The 19,779-nt window shown below is 31.4% G+C and overlaps 3 protein-coding genes and 1 long non-coding RNA gene across 17 annotated transcripts; 3 read left to right on the top strand and 1 right to left on the bottom strand.

Annotated features, from left to right (window-relative positions):
* The first annotated feature begins 410 nt into the window (after nt 1-410).
* Nucleotides 411-3,404, top strand: LOC124831165 (uncharacterized). 5 transcript variants are annotated; one of them, XR_015779788.1, is made up of 5 exons: nt 411-867; nt 1,084-1,651; nt 1,738-2,004; nt 2,086-2,351; nt 2,461-3,404. It is a non-coding gene; the product is annotated as an uncharacterized LOC124831165 (long non-coding RNA). The 5 variants fall into 5 exon arrangements; XR_007028241.2 differs by having other exon boundaries at nt 412-867; nt 1,084-1,834; nt 1,933-2,004; nt 2,461-3,402; XR_007028240.2 differs by having other exon boundaries at nt 413-867; nt 1,084-1,796; nt 1,933-2,004; nt 2,461-3,401.
* A 325-nt stretch (nt 3,405-3,729) lies between these two features.
* On the bottom strand, nt 3,730-5,067 carry LOC124831164 (antimicrobial ginkbilobin-2-like protein). The gene is made up of 2 exons (XM_047305074.2): nt 4,285-5,067; nt 3,730-4,014 (listed from the first exon to the last, which is right to left on the bottom strand). Exons 1-2 carry the CDS (start codon nt 5,033-5,035, stop codon nt 3,932-3,934), a joined length of 834 nt encoding a protein of 277 aa, XP_047161030.1. The 5' UTR covers nt 5,036-5,067; the 3' UTR covers nt 3,730-3,931.
* Nucleotides 5,068-8,995: 3,928 nt separating this feature from the next.
* On the top strand, nt 8,996-11,987 carry LOC148198849 (uncharacterized). Of its 10 annotated transcripts, none has more exons than XR_015786512.1 (7): nt 9,005-9,508; nt 9,602-9,900; nt 10,009-10,105; nt 10,605-10,750; nt 11,145-11,439; nt 11,525-11,601; nt 11,743-11,987. XR_015786512.1 is itself a non-coding variant. In XM_088114921.1 (6 exons), exons 2-5 carry the CDS (start codon nt 9,881-9,883, stop codon nt 11,579-11,581), a joined length of 243 nt encoding a protein of 80 aa, XP_087971047.1. In that variant the 5' UTR covers nt 8,996-9,508; nt 9,602-9,880; the 3' UTR covers nt 11,582-11,601; nt 11,743-11,987. The 10 variants fall into 10 exon arrangements, 2 of the variants coding, with proteins under 2 accessions (XP_087971047.1, XP_087971046.1); XR_015786510.1 differs by having other exon boundaries at nt 11,525-11,645; XM_088114921.1 differs by lacking the exon at nt 11,145-11,439 and having other exon boundaries at nt 8,996-9,508; nt 10,682-10,750.
* A 4,724-nt stretch (nt 11,988-16,711) lies between these two features.
* Nucleotides 16,712-19,537, top strand: LOC124848938 (sulfite exporter TauE/SafE family protein 2-like). The gene is made up of 4 exons (XM_047326764.2): nt 16,712-17,614; nt 18,120-18,254; nt 18,340-18,501; nt 18,586-19,537. Exons 1-4 carry the CDS (start codon nt 16,796-16,798, stop codon nt 18,892-18,894), a joined length of 1,425 nt encoding a protein of 474 aa, XP_047182720.2. The 5' UTR covers nt 16,712-16,795; the 3' UTR covers nt 18,895-19,537.
* The last annotated feature ends 242 nt before the right edge of the window (nt 19,538-19,779 follow it).

Here is a 19,779-nt window from a genome sequence, read left to right as displayed (position 1 = left end):
TTCTTCAACCACCCTATCATTTTGGATGGATAAGAAATTTGATAGGGGTGTAGAAAGCAATCCTCTTTGATAAAACGGTGATTTGAGCCTGTTTTGGTGACGGATTAGAAATTTTGTCTCGTTAGAGGTTGGGTTTGCGGACTGATCCTTTATATTTTTTTTATTTAAAAATACGTGGTCGTCCACTTTGGTACCAAAATTCTAGTGGCTGTTTTATCTTATACCTCTAATGATTTTATCCTGAATCTCCAATTTCCGAAAAATATTCTAATTTCGAGAATTGATTTGAACATGGTTACACTAAAATAAAGGCATTCCAAAATGTTGCCATGGATAAATTATAAAAGATTTAATTAATTATAATAATAGATTAAAGTGATTCCACTAGTCTCCATCATTTTAAACTTAGACAGTAATACGAAGTTCTTTCGTAAACCTCCCAAAGAATCAAACTTGAAATCACTACAAAGCAACCTTGACCACGTATCTATTATTCGAAATCTTTCCCTCTAAGATGACGTTGTTTTTGGGAATACAAATGCAAACCATAGGACAAGGATGTTGTAATCACAAATCTTTGCTTTGTACGATCATCGGGTATGGTGATCATTTCAAAATCTTTGCTTTGTACCATCGTCGGGTAATCACAGGACAAGATGATACACAAGAAATGTGGCAAGATTCGATCCAAAAGCCGTCCAACCCTGCCCCTGAGCTGCTGGGTTGGGTGGCAAGGTTAGCATCCCTTCGTCGCCACTTACCCAAAGGCAAGACATTGCTTTCTTTGACACTGAGACAAGAACTGCTGAGGTAATTGGAAGAATGTCTGCCGAAACCACTCTCATTCAAGATTCCATTGGAGAAAAGGTATATCATACTCAAGAAAATATTAGCTGTTATTTTGCTACATGATCTGCGAGCCTTACATTAACTAGTCTAGAAAATTTTAACAGTGATGATAAGGATTCAAAAACACTGGTAATGAGGAAAATTAAATATCAAACTGTTTGTTTGTGTAAAAGCAGTTTTGATCCGTTTTCTATATCTTATTAAGGTCCATTTTCTGCGACATCTTGGAACAAGATATTCACATGCTTGAGTTAATCAAGGATGTCGATGGTACTTGTTCTCAGATTCTTCGCCTACAGGAAGGAGATAAGGAAGCGAAGGTAGTCAAGCAACAATGTTGATTTAGATAGTCACAGATCTTCCACCCAGAAATAAGTTTCAATGAAAGGTTCATCGGGTAGACACTCCCAGTCGCATAGCTTTGCTCTTTCTCCTTCTCATCGAAGTGGGGGTACATGAGTCTATAGAGAGAAGATGTTTGACCTAAGAAGCCAATAAAGAATTCTTTGAGACGTTTGACCTACTTAACAAGCCTGAAGTTCCTGTCCTAGTTCTCGGATACATTGCTGCGATTATACTTATACAAGGTCTTGTGGTCCCTATGCTTGGCTTCTTGTTTTACTCATCAATATCTATGTTCTTTGAACCTCCAGAAAAAACAGTGGAAAGATTCTAGGTTCGGGACATTCTACACGACGGTTTGAGTTCAGTTACCCTTGTGGCCTTGATTGTGCAAAATTACTTCGTTAGCATTGCTGCGGGAAAATGAGTAGAAAGAATTCATTCACTAACATTTGAAAAGGTTGTGCATCAAGAAATCAGTTGGTTTGATGATCCTGCAAATTCAAGATATTTTTAGCAAGATATTTTAATTATCATGTTTTGCAGTTTCTTATACCGATCAACTAAGGAAACCATTCACTTTCCTGTGGTGGAGTTAGTGCAAGGTTGTCTACTGATTCTTCAACAGTGAAAAGTCTAGCTGGTGACACATAGGCTCTCATTGTGCAAAACTTATCAACAGTAATGGTTGGTCTAGTTGTATCAGTCAATGCTAATTGGATTTTTGTTTTCAAAATTCAGGCTTTCACCCTTGGTCCTATTGCAAGGATTTCTTCAGATGAAGTTTCTTAAAGGATTCAGTGCAGATCCAAGGTTAGTGTTCCTTTCGATTTGCTTAAAATTATGCATTATGGAATATGAATGGACATCAAGAGAATCTTGTCAGCTGTATAGGTAAAGCGTGAAGGGGCAAGTCAGGTGGCAAATGATGCTGTTGGTAGCATCAGAACCATAGCAACATTTGTGCTTAATCAAAGATAATGGACGTGTACAGGAAGAAATGTCTAGAGCCAGAAAAACAAGGGGTTCACTTGGGGCTTGTGAATGGTGCAGGATTTGCTTTCTCTACTCTGGCTCTGTAATGCAGAAATGCTACCTTTTTCTATATTGGATCGGTTCTCGTGCAACATGGGAAAGTAACTTTTCCAGAGGTTTTCAAGGTGAAATGGGTCAACCAAAAACCTTATGCTCCCTCTTTATATGATGTTTCATTTGATCTAGTTCTCACCACAAAATTTGAGCATGTCTTTTTTTGTTTAACAATCACAGGGATCGGCATTTCCCTGACTAGTGCCTTCGCCCCTGACACCAATAAAGCCAAAGATTCCGCAGCTTCAATATTTAAACATTCTTGATACTACACCTACCATTGACTCCAGCAGCAATGAGGGTAGAAACACTAGAAGCCATTGTTGGTGATAACCAACTTCGAAACATCAGTTTCAATTACCCAACTAGATCTCATTCAAATTTTCAAATATTCTAGTAATTCATCTTTTGGGCTGTACAAATAAACTTTCTTTGAGAAATGTGATGTAGTTGCATTGTTTAGTTGGAGAAAGTGGCAGTGGAAAATCAGCAGTGATCAGCCTCTTAGATGGAGTGGATATAGAACTGTTTAGACCATAAGCTGGTTGAGGTAGCAAAAAATGGATTTGGTTGGTCAAGAACCTATTGTTTTCAATGAAAGCATTCCTGCCAACGTAGCTTATGGCAAAGAGGGAATTGCTTTGCCTTGCTGCAGAGAGAATGTGCAGGCAGCTAAAGCATCCAATTCATACCTATTCATATGTACTCTTCTTGAAAACAATTGATACTATCTTCAATCCAAAATCTTAAAGATAATAGATTTATGAATGTTTCCTTTTACTCAACTTTTTCATCTTCAATCCAAAATCTTAAGAAAATAGATTTATGAGTTTTTCTTTGCACTCAAATTTTTCATCTCTATTCGATATTTGTGAGAAAGTTAGACTTACACTTAATTTTTAATAGAGTTATGCCGAAAGACTCCAAAATCCTCTTGTTTGATAAGGCAAACTGGTGTACTTGATGTTGCTGAGTCAAAGAATGAAGTTTAAGAGATCTAGATAAAATGAGTGTAAACAGAAGCTCACGGTCTTACAACAATCAAAGGTGCTGATGTAATAGCTGTAACGAAAAATAGGAGTTATCGAAAAGGAAAAACACGGTGGGTTGATGAAGATTACTGATGGAGCCTATGCGTCATTTGTTGCTCTAAAAATGAGTGCATTGGTAATTTCCTATCCAGCACCATTGCTTAGAAAACGGTTCTTATAATGAAATTTCGTAGAGACTTCATTATATCCCTATATTGAGTTCTTGTACTAATAAAAGTAAAGCATGTCTATTTTAGAAAAGAGTAGTGATGTTTTATAATGCTACAAATTCATAGTCAGATAGAAATTTTGCTGCATGTTATGCGAAGAACACAAATTAGCTAATATGTAAATTGAAAAAAAAAAGTTTGTGATAATGAAAATGTATGATCGCAATATTAGTCTCAACCCTCAAATAAAGAGACAAACAAATAAACTAATAATAAGGGAGGCATACAGAATAAGAGAAGTTTTGCAGCACATATACATGTGTACTCCTACAACATCTGTCAAAAAAACAAAACCCACAGAAGAAGTAATGAAAATTGAATTAAATAATCACCTGTTGCAAATTCTTGACATTCTAAACGAACTTATATATAATAAAGGTCATATCATACTTAGAAAAACACCAAAAGGGCAGCCGAGACAGCAAGAGTCAAGCCAATTATTAATGATGTGCAAGAAAAGGGCCTCCAAGCAGCTGTACCACAAAGCAAGGCTATATATTAAAATCCATTCCTTTCTAATCAGTAGGATAAACGGTTTTAGTAGTGAAACAACTTCAAAGACAAAACTCAAGATATATTTCAGGAGTTTCATGACTCATCTACCTAATAAAAGTTATCAATAAAGGGAATTATAGATTATCTAAGTTAAACTTTAATTCTGATGAAAGAACAACATAAAATTCTTAAGTAGTTCTGTTCTAATTTCAAAGGCTAAAAAAGTAAGCAAGTGTCAAAGGACTCACCACTTAGAAGTGTAGAGCCATTAGAATAAAACTGATAGTCATTGTACCACATAAAGCAATTAGATCCATAAATTTCCCATCTTCTTTTGTTTCCAATGACAGTTCTGAAAGTGAGCAACTGAGCATCCAAGCACCTTCTGCAATCCTCCCTATTGATATCTCTGGTGCATTGAGCCATGCCATACCTCTTCCCACTTTTACTTGTATTCAGTACTGCTGTATGGAACATGAATGACTTGTCTGGAGCCTCAGCTGCCACTCTACTCATGAAGGGAAGGCCTTCTGAGACCACAGACGGCTCATCAAAGTCAGTTTCATTTGTCACTGTCACACCTGTCTGCTGCATATCTCCGAAGAAGCTCTCATTTGAATACCGTAAGAAACACCATCTAAACCAAATTGTAACATCATTCCTCATAGGACAATCATTTGGGGCTTCTCTGGTGGAATTAAGGGTGCAATCAGAACAATTGCTAGCAGATATGTCCCCTCTACATAACACTGTACCATAAACCCTGTTGGCCTTTTCTCCTACAACGTTTTGGTAAAAACCATGGTGTTCCACTACATTAGATACAAGAGAGTCCAACAAACTTCTCAGATTGGTCTGGAATGTGCCATCACTGTCAGAATAATCAGCTTCTGAGCATTGAGAACCTGATTTCATGTTGGTATCAGCAAGGCAAAAGGTATTTGGAAAGAGAAAAAGAAAGAAGATAGCACATGCCACAACCAAGTACAATATCTGCATCTCTTTGTAATCCTTTCTGTGGCAGACGAGGATGATCAGAAGCAATGAGAGTATGTCACCAACCTTGCAAAATATTGAACTTTTATCCGTTGGCATAATATTGACCTTTTAAAAAACAGTTTTTTTAAGTGCAAGTGTGCAAAGTCAACTCCTGAGTGACAAGCAAATGATCATGTATAAAGTTGTACGCGACATATTATTACAAAGCAATAATTTCTTAAACCTTTGTTTAGTGATTAACTAATCTATACTTATGAACCTCGGAAACACAAACTAAACGTTAATTAAGTAGTTGAATTTGTGGTGGATATCCGTTCAGATTAGATTATTACAATCAAGATTAAGAAAGTCTCAAACAAATCACAATCTAATTCTTGAACCATGTCTTGATTCGAGTAGAATTTTTAGTGGAGTCAGAAACTTTGGCACTAAGTTCCAGAATTTGGGAGATATATCATTTGCTAAAAGAACGAGTGGAATTAACATTAGTATTGTTTTCGTATTAATTAAAGTAGTAATTTGTTCTGACAAGGTAAATATTATATGAAAGTTTTTACATGTATAAAACATTAGCATTTGGATAAACATTGTGAAAAGGAGCATTCCACTTTGGCTAGAAATGATGTTATTGGTGACTCTAATGAGTAATAGTTCCGATTTCTAATCAATGAGATTTCTTTCCTAAAACTCATTAGATAATGAAAAGATGTGCAACGGCACGCTCGTCAATTTTTATTTTTGAGTTGAGGGAAAGAAACAATGGAAAGTAATTAGATACAACGTTGTCAACCATATAATCCACTTTCGATATTATTAAAGAGAAATCTTTATTATTTATGTAAGAAAGTGTAGAACAGGTCTCATTACAATCATAGAGAAAGATAAAACACTAAAATGTCATTGTTTTAAGATGAATTTAACTTCAAAAACACCTATACAGCTTTCGTTTTTGTGGGTTGGATTACTCTGTTTAAGAGCCCAAAAATGTCTCTCATGGTAGCCCAAAAGGCCCCAAAGGTCTCAAATTCCACAATATGAATTATGCTATTTTTTTTCCTATAACATTTCCTAATAATTCTATCAATTAAGGAAACACTAAAAATATTAATTATTAATTAAGATGTAAATTTTTTAATTTATATTTTTAATAAATATATTCCATTTCATATTCTTTTCCGTAACTATTTTATTCAAATATGGTATTTTAACAAGTTTTTAGTCCAAATTTATCAAATAACTGTAATGGTTTACCGGTTGTCAAACTCAAAAAAACAAAATTAATATAAATATATTTTACCTATTAAAATTTGAAACTCAAGAATTTAAATAAAATCACTGGAGATTCAATTCGTAAAATTATAAAACTTTATCTATTATAAAATAGTTTTAAAAACTATAACTACGTAATTGGATAACATAATGATCTTTACTGAACAATAATTAAAATTTCAACTTCGTAATGAAGAAAAAAAGTACCAAAACACAATAATAAAGTATGGTAATATAATTGCGGTAAATAAGATCAAATTACGTTTTTATAAAACAAAAAATTACAGAGCATTATATTTACGTTATATATTTACTTAATATAAAATTTAAACTCACTTTAATCAAAACATGTTTATAGATTTCCAAGTTTCATAAAATATAAATTCTTATCATTCATAAATTACACTAAAATATTTAAATTATTATTGATTTGATGTGGGTGAAGAATAGGAGTGATGTATTTGAAAAACATTGATGTTAGGATAGACTCGAACTATGTAAAGGAAATAGAATTATGTACTTTCTTTAATAAATTAAAGGCATCTTCAACATTTTGAATAAACAGTTTAATTATTGCAACATGATGTGACCCACCAATATTCTTTGATCTTATCAGATTCTTGGCACCTGTTACAGTTTTATATGTATTAATATTCTGAGTATGGTGAATATTTTTTAATCCATGGTTGCTTCATCAACATATTTATTGTTGATTGAACTTAATTGTAGTCTTAAAATAAAATTAATTAATGGTTTTGCTAATTCATAATAATGAGTTTCAATTAATTCAGATAAGTTTTCTCTAGTTAGTATGTGACACCCGGGAATTGACGAGGGCGGGAAGTGATAGCCGGTGCAAGAGACACGAAGTGTAGGGGCACTGGCAAAGAGCAGCTTCTGGTAGGCTTTTAGTGGAAGGGACACATGGATGAATCGAACATACACCGGAATGAGAGGGATCTAGAGACTGTATAGGTACGGGACTATACAGTTGAAGGATAGCTTAAAGAGATTGATTTGACAACTCATATCACCAAATGTATTTATTTTTCGGTAGCCTAACCTATAAGAACTCTGGTTAAATGTACTTAGCCTGGAATAATTTAGGATGGGTGACCTTCTAAGTTTGTAATGTTTAAAGTTTGAAATCTCAAATTTTATATAAGATAAACATAACTTTTTAGTTTTTAAGTTAAGTGATGTTGATATATGATGCTGTTGATTGAAGTAGGATGGTTCTGGCTTTCCAAGTTTTGGCATCATATGATTAAGATATTATTACTTTCTATATTTCGAGATCAAAGTATAATGTTGATTATATAAGGACAATCTATAAGTATAAGACATTTGTCAAACAAGAACAAAAACTGTCGAGTCACCAAGCAATGTAAAAATGTATGAAAATTGGCCACTTTGGAAATATGTTTCCATGTACACTAATCATTTTGTCAAGCATATATTATATTATAATATCGTTTGGTGGATTGGATTGTCTATAGATTAGTGGATAATTTATTTTTATTAAAAATTTAAAATATTCTGTAGTAAAATATATGAATTAAATCACCTTTTCACTGTCACATTATAACAGTAACACATATCACTGTATAACTGTTTTTATTATGTTACACTATTTCTTTCACGAATCTTCATATTTAAAAAAATAAAAAATAAAAAAAATCATGAATTGACTTAACATTATTAATAAAAAGAATCAAATTACATCAAATTTAAAAAAAAATCAAATAAGATTTATTAAAATTTGAGAACGTTGATATTTTTAAATAAATATAAAAATCAATCGAGAGTTTAAACCATTAATTCTTATCTTTTCTTGAATTTCATACATATTTTCTATTTTTAAACATACATTTATTACCTATTTTACCCTTAAAATTTGTTTGGTAGCTCATAAGGTGAAACTTGCTTTATCATTAAATATAATCACAAAATCTAATTTCTAAGTATTATTATAAAAAAAAAACAAAATCAGTTAGATTTTATTCAATATTTATTAAAAAAAAAACTTGCTTTATTATTAAAAAATCAAATAAGATTTATTAAAATTTGATAACGTTGATATTTTTAAATAAATATAAAAATCAATCGAGAGTTTAAACCATTAATTCTTATCTTTTCTTGAATTTCATACATATTTTCTATTTTTAAACATACATTTATTACATATTTTACCCTTAAAATTTGTTTGGTAGCTCATAAGGTGAAACTTGCTTTATCATTAAATATAATCACAAAATCTAATTTCTAAGTATTATTATAAAAAAAAAACAAAATCAGTTAGATTTTATTCAATATTTATGAAATACATATAAGCCAAAGCAATTTAATTATATTAATTCAAGCATGTCAGTTCAAAATTTAAAATAATATATGCAAAAATTCGTAGTAATGTAAGCAAATAGATACGAGAGTTGCCTATCAAAGCATATATATGAGAATCATTTAACGAGAAGATTACGCTTATTTGAATTTGAACTTAACTCGCACAATCACTACAAAAAAAATGGTATTTAAGGGAGGTTATTTTGCGGAGGTTATAAAAACCCTCCGCAAATTAATATGATTTAATTTGGTTCTATTGAATTGTCAAAGGCCTAATGATAGCGGAGGTTTTAAGTTCTTTTTAAAGAGGTTCATAACTAACCAAATTATAATACATTTTTCTTTTTTATTTTTTTTTCGTTTTTCAGTCTTTTCCTTCCAAAATTTTATCTTACTTTATTTTTTCTCCAAATTCCTAAACCTAAACTTAACTTCATCAAACACTTCCTTTTTCTCATGTTCATCTACACTCTTTGAGCCGTCTTCCCGTCACAGCCATTCTCGACCAGGAAAAGCGTAATGACGAACCGCTGTAAAGTGCTGAGAAGGTGATCTTGTAGAGGAGCTTGATGTCGCCTGTCATGAAGGTGGTGAGGAGTTCGGGGTCGACGTTGGACTAGACGAGGGAGTCGTAGACTTGGGAGACGCATATACAGTCAAAGGGGTTTTCAGTTCTATGTTTTCCATTTTTGATTCAAAACTCAAATCTTAAAACTCTTCCCCAAACCTCTCTTTTAGGTTTAGGTTTCATGTTTCAGAGGCTTTACCTTTCACTAGTATCCTCAAATTCGTGAAATCATAAAACCCTAATCGAAGATGAGACAGTTCTCAAACGCCTCTGCACTTATCGCGGCCACAAGGGTATCGTTTGGTGTTGCAACGCCTTTCCATATTGATTTCACTTCCAATTCAACTTTTCAAAAATGTCTCTCACACTGATTGTTAATGGTGCAGGATATTCTGGTTAACTCATAACAGGGAGTGGGGATTATTGTTGCCCTGTACGTGTTTGATGAAATTCCTAGGTTAAGTGCAATACATTTTTGTTGCCCACCATCGTTCTTCTAATAAGAAAGGCGTTTTTATAGTGTAATTAGTGCTTTGTATGCAAATTTTGAACAATACTACACCGTATTTTGGAAGTAGTGGTTGATGGGTCAGTAAGGGATGTATGGATCCCTCTTAAAAGAGTGCATTCTGGAGAATTAAGACTTCGAATATCAATTAGAGTGGATGACCAAGAAGGACCGAAGGTGTGCTTATTCACTTTGAAATTAGTGATTCTTTCAACCATTTAGTCATTTTACACACAACTTTTTTTCACTACTTGGATATTCATGCTAACAATTTTCAATGTACAGGGTTCGGGTTTTGGCTCAAGCAATGGTTGGATTGAACTTGTCCTGGGAAGGGATTGTTATTGTCTATCTCAAAGGCATAAGTGATCCATATGTGAGGGTACACTACGAAAACTTTAAGAAACAGACAAAGTTTGGAATACTTTATCGTTGGTTTGTTTTTCATGAAATTGAATGTCAATGTAAGAGAATTTGGTTTCTAACTTAGTCCAATGACATCATGTGTTTCATATAGCCTATCTCAACTTCCTTTAGAATTTCTCAATTTCAAACTTTATATATTTTACTACATGTTCTGAAGAGAAATCTCTTACATTTTTGTTCATATGTTATACCCTTGTCTTTATTATGATTTTCATTTTATGTTGCTATTCTAACACATTCTGTGAATTGGGGTTTACTAATTCCTTGTATCACAGCTCTTAAATTCTCTAAAACTATACACTTATAGATCTACAATCAAATACTTAAATTCCTTCCTGCATATGGTTGTAATTGACAATTTCTCTTGCATCCATACCACTCTATTCCTTTCACATATCTATTGCCAAGCCTCTTTGTTTTGTAGTTGATATACTTCTTTATTTTGAAATTTGCAGGAGGTTAGTTTTATGGTATTGGAGAAACTTGTTGTTGTAGGAATTAGGGATCGACTTGTTGTTTTTCTTACTCACAGGTTACTCCAGCTGCCTATATTGAACTTTTGTGCACTTTACTTAGTGCTGGAGTCCAGGCTAATGCAAAAGTAAGATTTATTTTTATGTTTAAAGTTGTAACAATGTTGAGTTTTTGCATCTTCTGTTGTATGAGTGGGAAAATAAGGCATATGAGTAAGGAAGAGTGTTTATTCATTGTAAAATGAGTTAAAAATAAAACAATGAAAATATCATCAAGATATAAAAGGTATGCATAGGAAATATTATTTATTTTTTCATAGAGGTTCCTCAAGTGGATCCCTTAATAGAGGTTAGTGTTAAAACATCTCTCATGTTCCAGTTTACATTCTCTTGTTTATTTATTTTTTTTTATCTTGATCATGGTATTAATTTTTAAACTTATCCACATAGGTATGCTTATCAGTCAAAATATGTTAAACTTTTTTCCGTTTCTTATGAATTTTGTGTATCATTTGTTTGCAGAGATACGGTCCAATTATATCCACCATTCCTCAGCAGCTATCCAGATTTTAGTTTAAAATGATCACTAATTGAACGTAAATTTGAAGCTCACATGCTGATAAATTACTACTGTCTTTTTTATTTTCGTACCCAGGACTGCCATTATCATTGTTGCGTAGAGAGAACTGAGTTTTGAAGTGAGATTCTGATTAGAATAGTTATTTAGTGACATGCTTTGTCTGTATTTATTCTTTGCACTATGGGTAGATCTCAATTATCAACCATCAACCAAAAAGATGCAATCAAGTATTCAACTGTAGGTTTATGCCTAATACCCCAGTAGAAATCAAGGTGATAAAGAAGTGCCTTCTGTTCATGTCTGTTGCTTCTGCCCTCCTCAGGTTGCTAGTATTGATGTGGAAAGGGGCATTGGTTTTCGTTGCAAGTTTTTCTGGTGAAAGGCATTGAATGGCAAAAAGTATGCATTTGAAATTCAAATATAATCCTCGTGGTCAAATATTGGTAGTTCATTTTCTTCTTTATAGTTTCCTTCACCTATTAAAGTCCAAGGGTCTGTTGTGATTTATTTTATTTTAATATTTTTCTTTTATCATTTCAGGAAGTTGTTGATACAAATGAGTTGGAGTTTTCTTTGAGTACAAGAGGATTATCTCATGCTAGGGGGTTTATGATGCTTCTTTTAGGATATAATTATATTTAGTCTATTATGTATTTTTGACAATGTTAGATTTTTTGGTCAATCTTGTAACTTTATTTAAACATTATGTATTTTTTTATATTTACATTGTAATTATTAATGAATGTATGTTATTTTAAATCATCAATAAAATTAATTTTGAATTATTTTTCAGTATTTTACAATTTTATATATTTTATTGATTTTTTTATTATTTCAGCAAGCTAGTGAATTGAATAGCATATAAAAAATATAGGTATTTTTTGTAATTAAATAGTTGAAAATAAAGGAGGTTAAAAACCCCCACAAAATAATAGTCAGTAATAGAGGAGGCTTTTACCCTCCGCAGAAAAACCTCCGCAAATTGAACTCGATACCAGGGGTCGCAAAAAACCCCCGCAGATAGTTTGTGGCGACTCAAACTGCGGCGGTTTGAAAAACCCCCGGAATTTATTTTGCGGAGGGTGAAAACCCCCGCAAATCGAAAAAAAAACCTCCTCTAAATAACATTTTTTTTGTAGTGAATGAGTCAGGTTTCTGCTACTTACCTAACTTTTATAGATAACAAAGAAATGAAATTAATATTTTCTAAATTTAAAAAAAAAATAACAGAACTACATAAAATAGTGTTTACTAATTCACTTATATACAAATCAATTTTAACTTATAAAAAAATAATTGTATTTAACTTTATATTTTTATATTCTAAAAGTGATTAGGAAAAAGTTGGTCATATATGAACTTTGCTTTCAGCTTTTTGGAAGTTTAAAACTTTAATAGAAAGTTGGGTGAGGAAATTATACCATCACCCCTCTAAAGATTTTTAAACCTAACTTTGACCCATTCTTCAGTTACCTGCATTTATCTTTTTGCCAAAGTTTAAATCCATTTAAATTTCTAGAAGAAGTACAAGTATATCTCTATTCTTTATAAAATAAATGTCTTTCAATTTTAATGGATAATTTTTACCTTCTATGTTTCTAAACTTAGCATAAGTAATTTTGCGTATAAAATGAATGGGTTTAATTTTAAATATTTTCATTTCATAAAATCCAAAATTACTATTTTGGGTTTCTTACTTTCGTATTAAACTAAAAAACATACATTTTGAAAAATATTTTTTAAGATGTGTTACATACTGTTGTGGAATGTATGTGAGTATCATATAACCCTTTTATTGAATATAGAAAATGATTGTGATGATAATGAAAAATTAAAAATATCAGTTTTACGTTTTCTTAATAAATAAAATGAAAACTCGTTGATATTCCAAGGATTATAAAACATGTATTTAAGTCTTTTCATTTAATATTATTTAATAAAAAAGGATTAAATATATTTTAAGTGTTTTAATTTTTAGTTAAAATTAAAATTATATTTTTTAATTTTAAATCAATTTAGTCTTTAATATTTAGAATGAAATAAAGTTACTCATTTTAATCAAGTTTTATTAAATTTATACGATAATTCAAACGTTTTTTTTATTAACATTGAAGAGAAAATATATTAAACATTATAAAACTCAAATCCTATTATAAGTTGTAAACGTTAAATAAATTAAATAAATTAACTTTATATATTTCTAAAACTAGACATTGATCAAAATAATAAAGAAAAATTATTTTTAATTTTCACATAAAAGTGAAAAACATAACCTAATAAAAAATAATAAAAATAATCATAAAAAGATACAATATATATATATATGGGTTTGCTAACACGCGTATGTCTATTTTTCTCTGTCATCCTACTGTGCTCCCAATTGAAAAAATCAGAAACATTTGTCTTTAAACAATTTGCTTTGCTTTTGTAAAGAATTGAGTCATTGACATATTTACCTTCATGCAAAGGTTCATTCAAAATCTCTTCAATTTCACCATCTTCACTAACTTCTCTAATTTCATCATATTATCCTTTTGAAAATTAGATAAAATTACATAAGACAAAAATTATAAAATGAAAACTCATTCTAAAATCATTTTTTATAAGAAATTGTTTAAAAGCGAGTATTTCTGATTTTTTCCAGGTCAATTACCAATTTCTTTCTGCTTGTGAAAATTGGATAAAATTAGATAAGACAAAAATTATAAAATAAAAAACTCATTATAAAATCATTTTTTTGTAAGATTGTTTAACCGCTAGTGTTTCTAATTTTTTTCAGTTGGGACTATGACGGAAAAAATGTTGGAGAGAGATGAAATAGAAAGGGTTGAGAGGAATGAGGGAGGTGAACAAAGGTTTTGAGGTTTCTTTTTTTTTAGTTTTGAGAATGAAAATTATTAAAATATCCTTAGCCTTAAAACTCAAAATCTATGTTATATAAGGGTATTTTTGTCTACTAAAACTCGAATATATATATATATATATATATATATATATATATATATATATATATATATATATATATATATATATATTATACGTGTGGAAGATAACAAAAAAAAAATATTTGCAACTTGATATATTTAAGGTTTCTTTTGGGTTCTTTTTAACTACTCCGTTATATATCCTCAATAGAATTAATGAATGATTATTTACGTTAAGTGGGAATTGAACAAATATTCCATCTTAGTAATTTTATTATTTGAAACGTTTTACTTGTCATCGTTTTCTCCAGTGTGACAGAAGCTTTAGCCATTGAAATATTAAAACAATAAAGTTCCTTTGGCCATACATCAATGTCATACAAATGGCTGCACATCTAAAAGAACTAAATAAATTTATAAAATTCGTCTGTGGCTTTTTACAGACAAGTTTATAAAAATAAATTTGTTTTTATTGATTATAGTAACCTGATTGGCGAACTTGAAAAAAAAAAACAAGTTTTCATTATAATAATAATTTTCAGTAAACAGATGATTAAATCATGATGTTTAGGATAAGTAGAAGAAAGAAAGAAGAATCTTATCCACGACTCTCTTTACTCTTTCCACAAAATCTAGTGTATCTATAGAAAGCCAGTGAAAAACAAAAAGCAGAGTTGTGTATTTTAAATAAGGTATAGTATATGTATGTATATATCCAAAAAATAAGTAATATACATCTCTAATCTCGCTTTAATTATTAATTATTAAAATAGATTTCAATGATTATAAATAACATAAGTTATATTTTACTTTTTCTGCTGCTTCTAAATTGGGTCTGGCATAAGCATTGAAGGAAAGTTATATCTACAAAATAAAAAAGATGATATTTTGAAACCCTGATAGAGTTTAATTTAAGCTGTTAATAAGATGAAAATTTTGCAGTGGAAAACACTGTTGACTGTAGAAGGAGCATGCGTGAGAATATAATAGACCAAAAGTCAGGAACAGGAAACAGGAATTATTGGGAAAGACAACGTGATCTTGATTTTTCCCAGATTAAGCCAAACAATTGAATCAGATTTAGCAATTTTTTTCAACAGACAGATTCAGTTATATATAACTTCTGAGAAATACCATAAAACTCTAAAACGTTTTCATCCGAATCCCCGACACAGATGAGCCAGAAGAAGGAACATCTGAACTTTTGTCTTTGTGCCACGTTTCCATTTCCATGAGCAACCTTCTTCGTAAGTTGTGACTTGTTTTTGTGGGATGAGCAGTGCTACTATAAAGAACAGATTAAACCTAAAACTTTTCAACGATACCACTCATCCTCGTATATTTTGTTCTTTGCTTAGTTGTATTTGTACAATTTAGTCCTCAGTATTTCAGTATTTTTGTATCATATACTTTAAACAACTTTCCCCTTTATAACAATCTATATATTACAGGCAAGTTTTCTTCTAAAAAATTACCTAAATTTTAAAATAAAATCATATTAAATAAGCATGTGTAAAAAGTATGCATTTGTTTAATTTATTACATAATTATTGTTAGACTTAACGACTAAATTGATTCAATTATGTGATTCATTGAAATATAATTATGAATCAAATGTGATTTAATAAATAAAAAGATTTATTAATTATTGTACACAAAAATATAATACAAATATACACAAAAAATAAACCATCTTTATTATAACCTTTAAATTTTATATTAAATACAACTTTAAAGTTATATAATATAGGTAGATTATCACAAATAAAAATTCATTATAATAGTTAGTGATATCAATATGTGTTTATTAATTATGTATTTATTATTTTACTTAATTGTTAGAAAACATTCTCATGCAACTTGAAAGGGATATATATATATATATATATATATATATATATATATATATATATATATATAGCCCATATATAAAGATAGAAGTTTGAATACTTTGCATAATATTTTATCTGCAATCCAGCCATGGAGACATCATCCGGTAAGTGTGTTTTGTTTCCCCCACTGGTTTAAGGATTCAATCCACCCAACCACACTTATTATAAAATACTTTTGTTCTATAATAATCTTCATATGAAAAACTTAATGTTGTAAGCACGACCACAGAAAGTGGTGCTGGTAGGAACCAAAAATAGTAGATGGATTACAGGCAATATGAACTCTCACGAAGAAAATAATTGTAACTACTGTACCAAAACGTGTATCAGTTTATTATTTACATGTATGACTAACTATAAAGAGCTTTGTCTTTTGCATTAAAAAAATGAGAGCTTTATCCTAAGTATCCAATTTAAATTATTTGTTGTTTGCTTTGCTGCATTAGCACTACTTTAAATTAAAATCTTGTCCTTTCCTCACACTCTTTTTGTGTGTTTCACTGTCGCACTGATGTTACTAACAATGTTATACTTATATACCACTGTTATTACACTACTTTCATGTTATTATTTCAACAATAAATCACGTTTAATTAATTGTCTACTTTTCTCTCTTGAATGAGAAAATAAGTATAGCTTTAGAATACAAAAATAAATGTCTCGCATAAGCATTGTTAACACAGTTCATGCTTGTCTCTATATAATGTCATTAAGTCATTCAGCTAAGCACAGATATATCCATCAGTACTCACCATAGCTGAAACAAACTCTCATCAAATGAGTCCTCGAAGCTTAATATTTCTAGTTCTCAGCTTCATTGCCTTCAATCCTTCAAATGCAAAACAAGAACAACCTTTTTCAATCAATATTGATAATTTTCTGGATAAAATTTATCTGTGGGGAGGTGAAGCACAATCCCAGATACTTATTTCAGGCCCTTTGGTACTGGCTGGAGTTCTGTGCTTCATAGCCTCAGCTATATCTAGTGCCGGTGGAATAGGTGGGGGTGGTCTGTTTATACCTATATTATCTATTGTAGCTGGTTTAGACCTGAAAACTGCTTCAAGTCTCTCAGCTTTCATGGTAACAGGAGGGTCAATTGCAAACGTTATGTGCAACATGTGCATCACAAGTCTTAAATTTGGTGGCAAGTCATTGATTGACTATGACATAGCTCTTTCGTCAGAACCATGCATGTTGTTGGGAGTGAGTCTTGGAGTTGTTTGTAACCTTGTATTCCCAGAGTGGTTGATCACAGTACTGTTTGCCATCTTTCTTGCATGGTCTACGTCAAAAACTTGCAGAAGTGGGTTGATGCTTTGGAAGTCTGAATCGGATCAGATAAAGAAAATTGGAGTTGACGAACTTGAGAAGGGGCTGCTAGAAAACGAGACTGTTGAAGAAAGGAAAGTGTTAGCAGTAGGACATGTGTACAAAGAAAATAATGAACCAAAAGATGTTGAGGTGCCTGTTCCTCTTCTGTCTTCTCAAGGAAATAGGAAAGTGAGGATCCCTTGGTTGAAATTGATGGTCTTACTTTTGATCTGGTTCTCTTTTTTCTCTGTCTATCTTCTCCGTGGCAACAGATATGGACAGGTGAAGTGTCTTTCTTTTTTCTTCACTGATTCTAAAGTTTGCAAGAGTAAAATAAATATTTTTAGTTATTAATAAAAAATATTAATTGATGATATTTTGATATATTTACAAATTGTAAGAACTATTAAACTCGGATTATTTATTTATCTGCTAAATTGGGTAGCTCGAAGACTGCTTGTTTTCATTATAACTTTTTGATAAAATAATAAATTTCTTAAACTCGCACTTATAAAGGTGTTGTTAGGCACAGAAGAAGTATCTCACCAAGCTTACCGAGTAAAAGTTTAGTCTTCTTATGTGCTATTTTTAGTTTTATGGTCCCTTCCATGATGGAAGAGCCGACACTGTGGTTTTACTTATAATGACTATAAAATTCATAATTGTCAATCACATGACAATTATGATTGAATTATATTAAAAGAAAACTTTTATTTAGTGTGTGCTTTAATTGAATTGTAATAATATTTTCTTAATGCAAACATAATCAGTTGTTCAAACTATGCAGGGAGTCATTGAAATGGAGCCATGCGGTGTGGGATACTGGATTCTGTCATCGGTTCAAATACCTCTTGCTGTGGTTTTCACTGCTTGGATTGTATTTAGAAAAGAAAGCCTTAGAGACCGAACTCCTATGCAAGAGGTTCTTAAGCAGCATACCTTGAAAAAGTAGTTTTTTCTTTACTAATCTTCACTTACACACTCTTTCATCTTCATTCTGCTTACAGATAACTGATGTGAAGGTGACAGCAATCACCAAAAATAGACCATCAAATATACTTCTTTTTCCGTCAATGGCACTATTAGCAGGGATATTGGGTGGTGTCTTTGGAATTGGTGGTGGAATGCTGATTAGTCCACTTCTTCTTCAGGTTGGAATAAAACCTGAGGTAAGTTCACAAGCTTTGTTGGATGTCGTTTACACTGTCAAGTAAACTAGTTACTAGTATTTATCACGCAATTTTTGTGTGTAGGTAACAGCAGCAACATGTTCTTTCATGGTTCTCTTTTCTGCTACCATGTCAGCATTGCAATATCTGCTGCTGGGAATGGAACATGTAGAAGCTGCACTAATCTTGGCCATAATGTGTTTTGTTGCATCACTTCTTGGGTTATTAGTGGTTCAGAGAGTAATTAGGAAGTATGGAAGAGCCTCTATAATAGTTTTCTCTGTTAGTGTAGTGATGTTTGTGAGTAATGTTCTAATGACTAGCTTCGGAGCCATAAAGGTTTGGACAGACTATGAATCACGGGAATATATGGGGTTCAAACTACCCTGTTGAAAACAGTTTTGTTAGACCAGTTTGTGAATCCTTTCATGTCATCAATATCATAGGTAGTCATGAATCGAGAATAACCTTGGACCTTCTATTTCAAGACTGAGAAAGACAAATGTGCTACTTGACAAAGTAACGAGAGAGGATCCAAATCCTTATTTTGTATGACCACATGCTTATTGCTAGGGTATTCATAAGAAATGTTAGAATTCGGGACATGCTTCAACTTTATGGTATTCTTATTTGTATGCACGCGAAATAACATATCAAAACTTCCTATGAATTGAAAGATGCCTAGTTCGTTGCATCTTTCTGACCAAAATATGGCCGAATACTATCCAAAAGGGAATAAAAAAATTGAAGAGGTCATTAACTATTCAAGATCCAAATGAAAGAATCCCAGAAAAGTTATCAAAATCTAGCCTCTACAACCAATAACAGGTTTTGGAAAGACTATAAATCAATACAAAGTAAAGTAACCGGTGAATACGGCTAATAAATGGACTTCAAGTCTACCTTTAGTGACGTTTCCAAGTAATGTTCTAATTTTGGAGCCATAAAGTTTTGGAAAGACTGTAAATCAGGGGAATATATGGGGTTCAAACTACCCTGTTAAAAGCAATTTCTTAATTGCGTAGTTATCAAGAATGACCTATTTCTGTTAAAATTACTTGAGTTTGTTGAATCCTTATTTGTATAGCTACTGCTCTCAGGATTTTAATTGAATACTTTCTCATTCTAAGATCAATGGAATGGATAATTTCTCTCCTCTCTAACTTGTTAGAAACAGTTCTGTAGGATCCTAGACAAAATCACCGGTGCAAACATATTTTTATAGTAGTTAGAGTACATAAGTTGATTAAAAAGATTTAATTCATTTTAAACCTTTAT

The sequence above is a fragment of the Vigna umbellata genome, chromosome 5, assembly GCF_029865625.1.
Source record: "Vigna umbellata cultivar VRB3 chromosome 5, Vumbellata_1.0, whole genome shotgun sequence".
NCBI classification, from domain to species: domain Eukaryota; kingdom Viridiplantae; phylum Streptophyta; class Magnoliopsida; order Fabales; family Fabaceae; genus Vigna; species Vigna umbellata.
The sequence above is the reverse complement of the archived record's forward strand: the minus strand, read 5'-3'. Positions and strand labels throughout refer to the sequence as shown.